Source organism: Mugil cephalus, chromosome 20 (assembly GCF_022458985.1).
Source record: "Mugil cephalus isolate CIBA_MC_2020 chromosome 20, CIBA_Mcephalus_1.1, whole genome shotgun sequence".
NCBI lineage: Eukaryota > Metazoa > Chordata > Actinopteri > Mugiliformes > Mugilidae > Mugil > Mugil cephalus.
In genome coordinates this window covers 323346-334424 of record NC_061789.1, presented here as the reverse complement: position 1 = coordinate 334424, position 11079 = coordinate 323346, and the positions used below count along the sequence as shown (strand labels likewise).

At 41.4% G+C, this 11079-nt stretch overlaps 2 protein-coding genes across 3 annotated transcripts; one reads left to right on the top strand and one right to left on the bottom strand.

Moving 5' to 3' along the window:
• The first annotated feature begins 2939 nt into the window (after nucleotides 1-2939).
• LOC124997531 (telomere attrition and p53 response 1 protein-like) lies at nucleotides 2940-8471 on the top strand. 2 transcript variants are annotated; one of them, XM_047571305.1, is made up of 5 exons: nucleotides 2940-3329; nucleotides 4340-4420; nucleotides 5268-5380; nucleotides 5486-5696; nucleotides 7041-8471. In XM_047571305.1, exons 1-5 carry the CDS (start codon nucleotides 3134-3136, stop codon nucleotides 7343-7345), a joined length of 906 nt encoding a protein of 301 aa, XP_047427261.1. In that variant the 5' UTR covers nucleotides 2940-3133; the 3' UTR covers nucleotides 7346-8471. The 2 variants fall into 2 exon arrangements, with proteins under 2 accessions (XP_047427261.1, XP_047427262.1); XM_047571306.1 differs by having other exon boundaries at nucleotides 2941-3329; nucleotides 5313-5380.
• A 108-nt stretch (nucleotides 8472-8579) lies between these two features.
• Nucleotides 8580-10506, bottom strand: dctn5 (dynactin 5). Its single transcript, XM_047571320.1, has 6 exons — nucleotides 10351-10506; nucleotides 10121-10189; nucleotides 9917-10035; nucleotides 9522-9633; nucleotides 9042-9144; nucleotides 8580-8962 (listed from the first exon to the last, which is right to left on the bottom strand). The coding sequence occupies exons 1-6, from the start codon at nucleotides 10396-10398 to the stop codon at nucleotides 8865-8867; spliced, it is 549 nt and encodes a 182-aa protein (XP_047427276.1). The 5' UTR covers nucleotides 10399-10506; the 3' UTR covers nucleotides 8580-8864.
• Nucleotides 10507-11079: the final 573 nt, after the last annotated feature.

Sequence of the window (11079 nt, the reverse complement as noted above, 5' to 3'; positions counted from 1 at the left end):
CACAACACAATAACCGACATTTATTATTGAAGCTGTTTAACTAATTATAATCAAGAGATAATCACAAACATGAAGTGCGGGCTCTCAGTTGCACACACATCACATGCAGACTGGAGGAAAGGAAGGATTAGAGTAGGACTCGCTTCAGTTTCAGCGCAAATGGATCTGTGCATTTTTTAAATTATTATTTAAGCCGTTTATCTAATTATAATGAGGTTACAGTCACATACATAAAGCACAGACTCTCAGTTTCACACACATTTTATTGCACATCCATCCAAAATAGAGGAAAGGTTTAGAACAGCGAGGTCAGACTCATTTCACTCATTTTAGTTTCAGCCCATTTTGATCTAACATGTGTATATTTAAATTTGTATTTAAGATGTTTATCTAATTATGATCAAGTTACAGTTGCAAACACAAAGTGCAGAGTCAGTTGTACACACATCAGATCCAGACTGGAGGACAGGAAGGTTTAGAGTCGGGGGTCAAACTCATTTTAGTTCTGGGGCCACATTCAGCCCAGTTCAGTTTCCGAGCGTCGCACACCAGCAGACTGACACAGCACAACAACACAACAACACAGCAACACAACAACACAATAACCCATAAGCAACGACAACTACACATTTTTTCATTTGGTTTAGTGCAAAGAAGAGCAAGTAAATCAGGAGACATTTGATACATTTAATAAAATATCCTTTATTTTTTTTTAAATTTTATATATAAGTTTACATTTAAAGTTTACAGTTTAGATTTTGTCTCATTCTCATGTTCTATAACTGCTTAAACCTCCTCTATCCCAGCTGTCAGTTTAGTTCATTTTTCTTAGTTATGCATTGATACTGATATTTGCTCTTACCTTATGTGCTCTGTGAAGTTATTACTGTTTCTACTGTAGTTTTTTTTTATTTTTTTTTATCACTGCATTTCACTGTGCATGTGACAAATAAAACCTATTTTATCTCGTCTTATCTTGTCTTATCTTATTCCGTCTTGTCTTATCTGTCTGCTGTTTAGTCCTGGGTTGTGTTCTGTCCACTTCTCCGAATAAGACAGTTGAAAAACTAGGAATAGAATTTATTTTCATTGGAAATGAAAATTACAGTCGTCTATGTAATTTTCAGACTTTGTAAGTTCATGCTGTGGGCCAGATTAGACCCTCTGCTGAGCTGCTTTTGGGCCGACGTACGTTTGACCCTTGTGCCCTAAGGTGATTAAAACATAATGGGCCTCAAACAGCAGGAAGAAATAACTTAAGTCAGGTAATTATTATCGTATGAGACAGTTTTTATCCAGTAAACGTGACGAAAAAAAAACATTAATTAAGCAGCTGCACTGACTGAAAATTTGTAAACAAATTAAAATATTCTAAAATATGCCAACACTTAAATAAACAATAAACATAATTTTTATATAATTTAATAGTCTTTGCAATTATTAATGAATTTTAGTAATATTAATTACCACCACGCTGTACATACAGATGTCTTTATATTTGTATTTTTCTTTATTTTTTGCATCCAAAAAGCTTTTTTTATTTCTTTTTTTTAAAGAAAACAAAATGTAATATTCCTGTTAAATTAGTTATAGTTTTGTGTATATGTCAAATATATCTCAGTTTTATTATTTATTATTTAGTCTTTTAACACTTTAAACTAACAAACAAAGCATAAACCATAAAAACCACAGATAAACATTAGTGTTCATAAAAATATAAATATTCTGTAAGGTATTAAAGGTAAACATGGATATAGGATTTGTGTTCAGGGCTTCAGCATTTAAATACTCTTTTAGGATTTTTTGTACGACAACACAGATGAAAAATATTGCATCGTATAAACTGTATATTTGTCAAGATTTAATTAAAGTGGATTCATTTCCTGGAAAATGATCTGCCCTTTATTACTAACATTTAAGAAATCGCCCACATGCAGAAAATATGTTATTCTAAATTGTAAATTTACTTGCTAGTGAAATGTATCAGCTGTTCACAAGCTATTATCATAAACAGTTCCTTTATCAGGCCAGTATCATCATGTTACTGACACAGCAGCCGGTTCATGTCTGCAGAGCTGCAAGTCTGAGAGTCAGAGAAATGGCTTCATCCAGTGGACAAACAGTAGACCTGCACCCAGAGAGACCTGGAGGGTTCAGCACCACTTAACTTTTATTTATTTATGTTTTCTTTTGAGATAAAGATTAAGAAACTTTTAGTTGTCCTGCAGGGGGGAAATTGCAGTTAACAACAGCATAAACAGCAAAAATATCTATAAATAAGTAATTAATTTGGATTTGAATTTTAAACAATATCAACCAGGCATTTAAAATATATTTCATCAAAAACAATTAAAAATTCTTTTTTACAATAAACAGCTTGTCATTTAAATTATATAAAATATTTTAAAATTTTAATACTTGATAACATCAGCCAAATGAAGTAATATAAACTGTTTCTTTTTTTTTTTTAGTGTTTTGTTCTTATAATAATAAAAATTTCGCACTCTCTTGCAATCTTTAGTAAACGGGAATTTTCTTTTAGTGTAATCTTTTAGTAGTATATAAATATATTTATGTATATATATTTACAGTATACATAGTTTTAAATGTGTTTAATGTTTAAATGATATCAAACATTTTTGAATTGAAATACATAATAATATCAACCAAATAACATAAAATACACTGATTTATTTTTTTAGTGCTTTGTTTTTACAGTAATAATATTCGCACTCTCTTGCAATCTTTAGTAAATAGGAATTTTCTTTTAGTCTATTGTCATGTTGTGATTGACGTGTTGCTGAACCAATCAAATTCTGTGATATTACCTAAAGCCCACCCTGCAGTGTTTAACTGACCAATCACCGTTGAGAACTGGACTACTGGGTGGGGCTAAGCGCATAACAGGCTAGTCTGTGTTGTATATATGTCGACGTCGGCTACTGGGAAAAATAGTTAGCTAGGCTTGTCTCCAAAGATGGCAGTAGTTGGTAGAAGAGCCAAATTGTAGTGCGAAATAGGAATAAAACCGATCAGTATTCATGACATTTCTCACATAACTCTTGGTATAGTGCCCATATAGCCATCGGTTAAACATTACCATCGAATTTCCCTCGTGTTTTCGGTACATTAAATGGAGGAGAAGAAGGAAGACGGAGACCCGGAGATACAGGAACACGGACCCGAGCACTGGTTCTCAAAATGGGAGCGGCAGTGTTTGGCCGAAGCGGAGCAGAGGGAGCCGAGCGAGGAGGAGGCGGACAACGACCAGGATAAACTGTGGCATCTTTTCCAGAACTCCGCCACTGCCGTAGCACAGTTATACAAAGGTAGGTAGGGCCAGCTCCGCCCGTTTACAGACAGATACCAGCCGTTAGAGCCGCGGCTTGTCTCTTAGCATCCATTAGCATCTGTTAGCCTCCTAGTACCGTAGACTAGTCTGGTAGCATCTGTTAGCCGCTTAGCTCCATAGGCTGGACTGTTAGCCTCCTAGTTCCGTAGACTAGTCTGTTAGCCAGTTAGCCACCTAGCTTCGTCCCACTGAACTAATGTTAAAATACCCACTGTCTAGTTAGCATCTCGCGAGCTGGTTTTAGGAACATTCACAGCTGATTTTGCAATGCTACATTTTACTGGCCTATTATAGTTACTAAAATCAAGTGTGTTTGGCGTTAAAGACGAATTTGTTTTAATAAACGACACCAACTAGAGTGCGTGACAACATTAAAGTAGATTAAATCGGAGTGAATACTTTTGCTAATCGGCTAGCTTGTTGACAGTAAGTTGGACAGCAGCGGAAAGCTAACGTTAGCCAGGCTAGTTACAAAATGGCGACGGTAACAACAATCGTAGCTACGCGACATTCCCAGATGACAGTCTCTTGTGTTAACATCTGTTACACCGAGGGACCTTTTAAGAGAGTAGTTTAACTACACACAGACAACAGCTAACTATTTTAGCCGCCAGATCCTCCTCCGAGTCTTTAGCAACATTAGCCAGCGTTATAAGCACAAGATGGCGAATTTAATATTGGTTGGCTGTGGAATTATTGGCTTGTCTGCAGTTTACTGTGGTCTCCCCGATCCCGGCAGAGTTTACGTGTTTACGCACTGTTCGGGTTTGACTGTGTTGGTCATGTATGTTTGACTCGGCGCTGCAACTTTCCTGCTGAGAGGGCATGAAAGTTCGTGTATCTGCTGACAGTTATTTTTATGCCAAACCCTGTCCCTGCAATTGTAGATGCAAGACAAGATGGCGAAGGAGAATGAAGGAGGGAGGGGGCCTGCTTTACAACTATGTCCATATGTCAGATATCCAAACATATGTTTTGCTCCCGCAGACAGAGTATGCCACCAGCAGGGCCTGTCGCTGTGGGTGCCATTTCAGAACGCTGCCACCGCCGTCACCAACCTTTACAAAGGTAACTCTCCTCACACTCATTTATCATTACACCCACTGTCTCCTGCACCTGCAAGTACAGATATGTCTTCATGGATCGGCTCATTATCAGCCCTGAGGGGTCTGCATTGATCGGCCTGTCACAAGGTTTCTGTGAAAGACTAAAGCCTTTAATTTTCTAGTGTTCCTTCTTAAAAGCAAATGTTGAGTAGCTGGCACTCATTGGTGATTTAAGACATTTTAAATTTGCGATTTATTTAAAATAAAATGATGATACAGATATTATTTAATATTGATTGGTTAAGGTCAGGAAGGGGTGAAGCCAACTGGGCCTTTTATTGTAATGCGAGTTGGCTCATAGCAAGAAGAACCCTGATCCTGACCATGAAGTGATCGAGTTGTTAGTCAGTAACTAGTGTAATGTGGATGTGGTGAGGTGGAAGTAGGAGATGATCTAAACAGAACTCATGGAGTCACTCAGGTCAAAGGCTGCAGACAAACAACAACAAACACTGACGCTGCAACGTTTAAAAGAAGAGAAAAGTTTCCTGGAGACTAATCTTCCAGAGAGAGTTAGAGAGTTTATGGCAGCGCTGGAGGACCAGAACATTTCTGGAGTAGAGAACACAAGGTACGAGCTCCCCTCTCCACATTAACTCTGACAGAAAGGAACATTTATTTGACTGAATCCAGTCGACTCCAGGAGAAGACAAGCAAAGACTTTAGGAAGCTACAGGGGACGAGCTCTAGGACGTTTAACACCAGAGAGGGACTCAATGTTAGAAGATTGAGGTCGGATCAGGGGGCAGATAATCTTGATTGGGGCGTCTCTGCTGTTCAAAATACCACATATGATGTTGTCATTTAAGGACATGATGATGGGCGTTCTTTAACACTTCCTCCCACTGTCACAGAGAGTGTGGAGGCTCATCAGAGGAGCTTCGATCGGGGCATCCAGATGGGCCACCAGCGCCGTAATAAGGTGACGGTTTGTTCCCTCTTCGCCCTGTTTTTTATGTTGCATCTCCTCACATTTAAGCTACAGCAGTGTTTTTAACACGACCCTGCGTCTGCTAACTGCCTCCAGGACATGTTGGCCTGGGTGAAGAAGCGCCGGAGAACCATCCGCAGGGAGGATCTCATCAGTTTTCTGTGCGGAAAAGCGCCGCCACACAGGAGCAGCAGGGCCAGCACTCGACTGGCCATGGTGGCCCCCAGCCGGGCTAACTCACCGGCTGAGACCGGCTCCTCGGTGGAGGCAGACCTGCAGCCCTTCAGGGAGGCCATAGCACTGCATGGTGAGCAAGGTTAACTGGTGCAGAGTCAGAGGCGCTAACGTTCAGTAGAGGCTATTTCTTTGTGTTGACAGCAGTAAACACGCGTAGTTAGTGTGTGAGGGTGATAGCGCGCTGTCCTTCAGAGATAAGAGCTCCAGGGTGTGTACGTTTGGCCAATAGTAGAGGAGGCCTCGCTGTGTTTCTGTGTGACACTAAACGAAACCACGTTGGCTGTAAACTCAGAAGCAGCTGTTTGTTTCTAATTCAGTCATAGCACTAATAAATATTCAGCTCTTTACAGGTTTACCTGAGGTTAGACTGGGTCGTGTCAGGCCCCGGTTTAAGTTACAGTCTGTCAGTGCATAGCTTCAGACTGATGAAATCATCTGCACTTCTGTCATTTACAAACTCGTCTCAAGCACAAAGTGTCTTCTGAATATTTAGTTCAGTGATTTAATCTGTTGGATTAAATGCTGCATCGCTGATTCGTCACTTACGTAGTTTAGAAGTTTAGACGGAGACAAACGGGTGAAATAAAAGCTGGAGCAGTGACTTTCTCAATCACGCTTCCATCTAAAGAGGAGGAAACGACGCCTTTGAGTTGAGTCTGTGCTCGATCGATCGCTCCCCAGGACAGACGCTAGTTTTTAGGGCCGAGTTCATTGGTTCATTGCCTCCTTCTAGTTTCTCATTCTTCATGTGTCTTATTTTGCAGCCAGTTTCCAACATGTTCCTATTCTTCTAGTGTTTACAGAAATTATATTACTAATAGTAAAATAATACTAATAAAATGGGAAATCCATGAAGATTAAAATTAATTGAGGTAGATTAATGCACATACAGGTACTTCATGTTCTGTAACTCTGAATCTCACCTTTAATTCTCATGATTGATAAGATATAAAAAAACAATATTCAGGCTAATTATTATTATTATTATTATTATTATTATTATTAACAACATCAGTTAATAACACGTCTTTAGTAGATTTGAACCTAAAGAATGAATAGTTCTTATAACAGGTTAGAGATAAATGGATGGAAGCACAGTCGACCTGAACGATGAGAAACGGTGGAGGAGAAACTACGAACCGTTACCAGTCCGGACGTTGGTTTGAAGTGAATCAGTGTTTGGGTGAGTTGTTACAGAACGAGCCAGATGACGAGGTTCGAGTAGAAATGTCTCACGCCAGCGGAGAGTCCGTGTGGCGCCCTGTGTAGTAATAAAGTACAGATCAGCATAAATAAGTCGATGCTCTGAGGCAGAGACGAGGGACAGTACAGGAGTGTCCTGACATCAGTCCTCCACTAGAGGGCGGTGTCCCAGTAAACTGCAGCCTGTTGAAGCCTGTGTCTGGTCCTGCAGGTCTGAGCGGTGCCATGGCGAGCATCAGCGTGCGCTCCGGGCCGCCGGGTTCTCCCACGCACGTGAGCGGCAGCAGCAGCGGCGGCGGCGGCGGCTCCTCGGCCCCGGGGCCCGTGTGTCGCAGCCGGCGCAATGGCCTCCAGGACGTAGACCTGAACACTTTCATTACAGAGGAGATGGCACTGCACCTGGACTCGACTGGCTCCGCCTCCACTGGAGGGGGAGGAGCCAGGAAACGAAACTCCGCCCAGTGCACTGATGTCATTACGGACTCCCCCACGCACAAACGCAACAGGATGATCTGACGCTGCCTCCCTGGGAGGACGGCTGTGGGGGGGCTGGTGTAGGACAGATGTTGACATCTGCCTGGGCTGAAATAAAATGGCGGCTCTCAGCAGAAAGAGTCCTGTTCTTTGTCTCTTTTCCTCTGTTAGAGCGTCTGGACAACGGTGCAGAAGAGACCGTGCACGGTGCTGCTCCAAGAGTAAAAGACACTCCCCTAACCTCACCCATCCTCACCCATCCTCACCCACCACCTTAATCAGGAAGTGAGGGCCATGATCAAACCGATGGATTCAGCTGGATCAGAGACTCGGCCTCCGTCGTAACCACCGCTCATCTCCATCTTCCTCCACTTTGTGTTCTCGTTCAGGACGTCTGCAGCCTCTCGGAGCCTGAACGCTGGTTAATGAGCTGCAATAAGGATTTTTTTTTTGCACTTAGCTTTTGCCTCGAACTCATGCAAACAAATTGGCTCTTCCGTTGTGTTCCAGCTCTTGGCCTGGTCCGGTTCGGTCCGGTCCTGAATGTGCCCAGCTCTCGGCTCTGCTCAAGTATTGGATCATGTTGTTTGTGCTGCTGGAAGATAATCAGTGACTCAGAGTCGAGGTGTTGAGCTGTCTGTTAGTAAGGGCTGTGCATTAATAAAGGTGGAGGGATACGTTCTCATAAGTAGTTCCTCCTCTTTCATCCGTTGGTTTGGGGGCAGAGCGGATGTTTCTTTTAGAGGATTCATGTGGAGCTGTTTCATCCTGGCTCCACTCACGTCTCCTGCTCCGTCTCTGCTTTAACCTCCGTTAAGTTTCGGTCTCAGATTTCAGTTTTCCTTTTTTTTATGGCGGCAGGCTGAGGTCAGTTGAAGTTCATGCATGTGTTCAGATTAGTTTCCTCTTCCTGACTCACTGTTCTGTGTCTAACACTCCACAAAGGAACCAGGCCGAGCTCGGTCCTGTCCGTCAGCTGACCTCCATCTTCAGCTCCTTCTCAGTTTTTGTTCCAAACAGCTGATTCTGGAGCTGACGCCATCGTCAGCTGTTTCCTCTTTGTTTAAAAAAATAAATAAATAAATGGCTAATCTATATACTTAACATTTAATTGTTGGTATGATATATGTGGTTCACATTGTACAAGAAATAAAACCATTGAATTACAGTTTGGATTTTAATGTTTCAATAAGTCCAGTAGAGGGCGCTGGCCTCCATTCAATAGTCCATAGAGAAAAAAACAACAGGGATGATCAGGTAAAGAAATGGACGTGGAGGCGTTTAAACTTTTATTTATTCTTCACTTGTGTCCAACAACATGTTTTAATTCCACTGAAATAAAACTTTAAATACTTTTTACATGAGCCAGTAAACATTAAAATAAACACAGAGCCAACGTCCTCAAAGGAAATGTTATTTTGGTCCGACGTCCTTCACGCTGCAGCTCTTCCTCATCCTCACCTGCAGACGTTCCCCTGAGCCTCTGTCTCCAACGTGAACAACTAGAATCCAGGATGTCTGTCCCATCAAAGTTCAGGTCTGTGGAGACATGTTTAGTGTCTCAGATCTGACTGAGGGGCAGGAACTTCTGGTAGTAGCTCTTAGTGACGTCGATCATCAGGTCTTGTGTGCACTCTGGAAGCTCCCCTGAAAACAGACCTGACAGACGGGGACACAAACCGATGAAGAGGAGCAGAGATGGGAGGACAGGTGTGACGTTCAGGGGAGTGGGTCTGACCTGGACATCCAGAGAAGACGGTGAACGGCGGCACCACCGTCTCAGGAGGAAGAACCGTGTTGTCTAAGATCTTACAGCAGTCCTTCAGCACACAGCGACGGCCCTGGACACAAACCGTGGAAACATCAGTCAGTCACAACAACAAATATCTGGTTGATCTTTACAGATTCCTACAAGGTCAGAGGTTTGATGCAAGTTCCTGTGTTTGCCTTCACCTCTTATAGAATAAAAGGAAAAGTGAGTAAGTGTGGCTGCGTCAAACAAGAAGCTCCAACTCAGAGCAGCATAAAGATTTAAAAACTGACGTGAGCTTATCAGAGACGCGTCCTCGTTTGTGTGTAAATATGGACGATAATCTGTTTGATTTTATAACAGCTGCCTGGTTATAAAACCATTTCATTTAGTCTCGGGTCGGCTGACGATCATGTGACCGTCTCGCCTCCTCTTAACAAGGAGCTCGCTTGTTTCGGTCTCACTCACAATGACACAGTTCTTTCCGATGTGGACGTAGGAGCCGATCTGAGCTGCGTTGACCACACAGTCCTCCTCAATGAAGACGTGGTCTCCGATGTGCAGCGGGAAGAAGGCCACTCTGCAGGGACACGACACATGAGAACTACAAAAACTGTATTTTCAGTCAAACATAAGATAGAGATAAGATAACGATGATTAAGATGAGTTAGAGGCAAGAAAGTCTCCATGATAATTTGATAAACATCAAATTGTCTCTTTGACAAATTGTTGTTTGTGAATGTGATAAATAATGAAGGCGACTTGCAGGTGATTTCTATTTGTCCATGCATCCTCCAGTCATAATAATAATAATAATAATAATAATAATAATAATACAGCTCTAATATTGGTCCTTTCTTTACCCTTTGCTGAACTTCTTGAATGGAGGTCTGATGACGCTCCTGCTCTTCACCACACAGTGTCTTCCCACCCTGACATTAGCCAGGTCTCCTCTGATGATGCAGTCATTCATGACGATGGTCTGGAGCAGGAAACACTCATTAAATAAAAACTTCACTTTCATATTTTACTCTTTCAACTGTTTCTTCTAGCTTCTTTGTTTGTACCTTTCCGTTCAGGACTATATTCTGACTCCCACACAGAACCGACTGTCTGCTCACTTTGTTGCCTGAAGCCTGAAATGAAACCACACTAATTTGATTACTTGTGTGTAAAAGTGTATTTCTTTTTTCATTGTTCATTTCAAGCTGGCGTCCAACGCCCTGTTTAGCACCAGCTAGCATTTTAGCTACGTTAGCTAAAAAAATCAATTAAATAAATGAAATAAACACGTTACCGTCTCTATGTACTCCGCTTTGTTGTATAATATCTCAGATAACTCCATGATGTCCTGTAAAATTCCAAATATGACGTTTAATCGGTGATTTTATCTAAAGCACCCGGGTCTGTTGATGCGCAGCAGACAGCTAGTTCCGCTTCTACTGCGCAGGTCCGGAAGTGACGCTAAATAAAACTTAATATTTTTTTATTGAACATATAAAAATAATTTACACCTACATATAGTAATCATAACATAAGAAAACAAAAAAGTGATAATACTATATAACAATAACATACTCAACATAATCACGCATTGTAAAATGCCCTAAAATGTAAATATAGACCAGAATATTTCGGGGGGAAAAGAACAAGGGAAGAATGGATAATTAATAATTAGTAAACGAACATAGACATAACAAATACTAGGGGTCATGATAATCAGAGTCAACATAGCAGGAGGGCGAAGAGCGGTACATAAAAATAAAGAGCAAGAGAATAAAATCACAGAGGTGGGTGGGCAAAAGCAGCATGTTATGTGCAATGGCAGGCCTGCTGCCATTAACAGAAGAGTGAGATGAATGGTGGTAAATATGAAATTATATAAATGAAATTAAATGTGTGTGTGTGTGTGCCGCAGATTCGGTACGGCAGTAAATAATGTGAAGCATGGATTAAATTAAGAGTAACACTGTAATATTGCACATGAGTACATAGTGATATTGCACTTGAGTATTGCACAAGTAGT

Bases quoted from the DNA above. Each gene is read 5' to 3' on its own strand.
- LOC124997531 (XM_047571305.1), top strand. From the start codon at position 3,134: ATGGAGGAGAAGAAGGAAGACGGAGACCCGGAGATACAGGAACACGGA. The intron at 5,381-5,485 runs GTGACGGTTTGT...AACTGCCTCCAG, and splicing joins GCCACCAGCGCCGTAATAAG to GACATGTTGGCCTGGGTGAA. The intron at 5,697-7,040 runs GTGAGCAAGGTT...CTGGTCCTGCAG, and splicing joins GGAGGCCATAGCACTGCATG to GTCTGAGCGGTGCCATGGCG.
- dctn5 (XM_047571320.1), bottom strand. From the start codon at position 10,398: ATGGAGTTATCTGAGATATTATACAACAAAGCGGAGTACATAGAGACG. The intron at 10,190-10,350 runs GTAACGTGTTTA...GTTTCATTTCAG, and splicing joins AAGCGGAGTACATAGAGACG to GCTTCAGGCAACAAAGTGAG. The intron at 8,963-9,041 runs GTCAGACCCACT...CCCGTCTGTCAG, and splicing joins CGTCTTCTCTGGATGTCCAG to GTCTGTTTTCAGGGGAGCTT.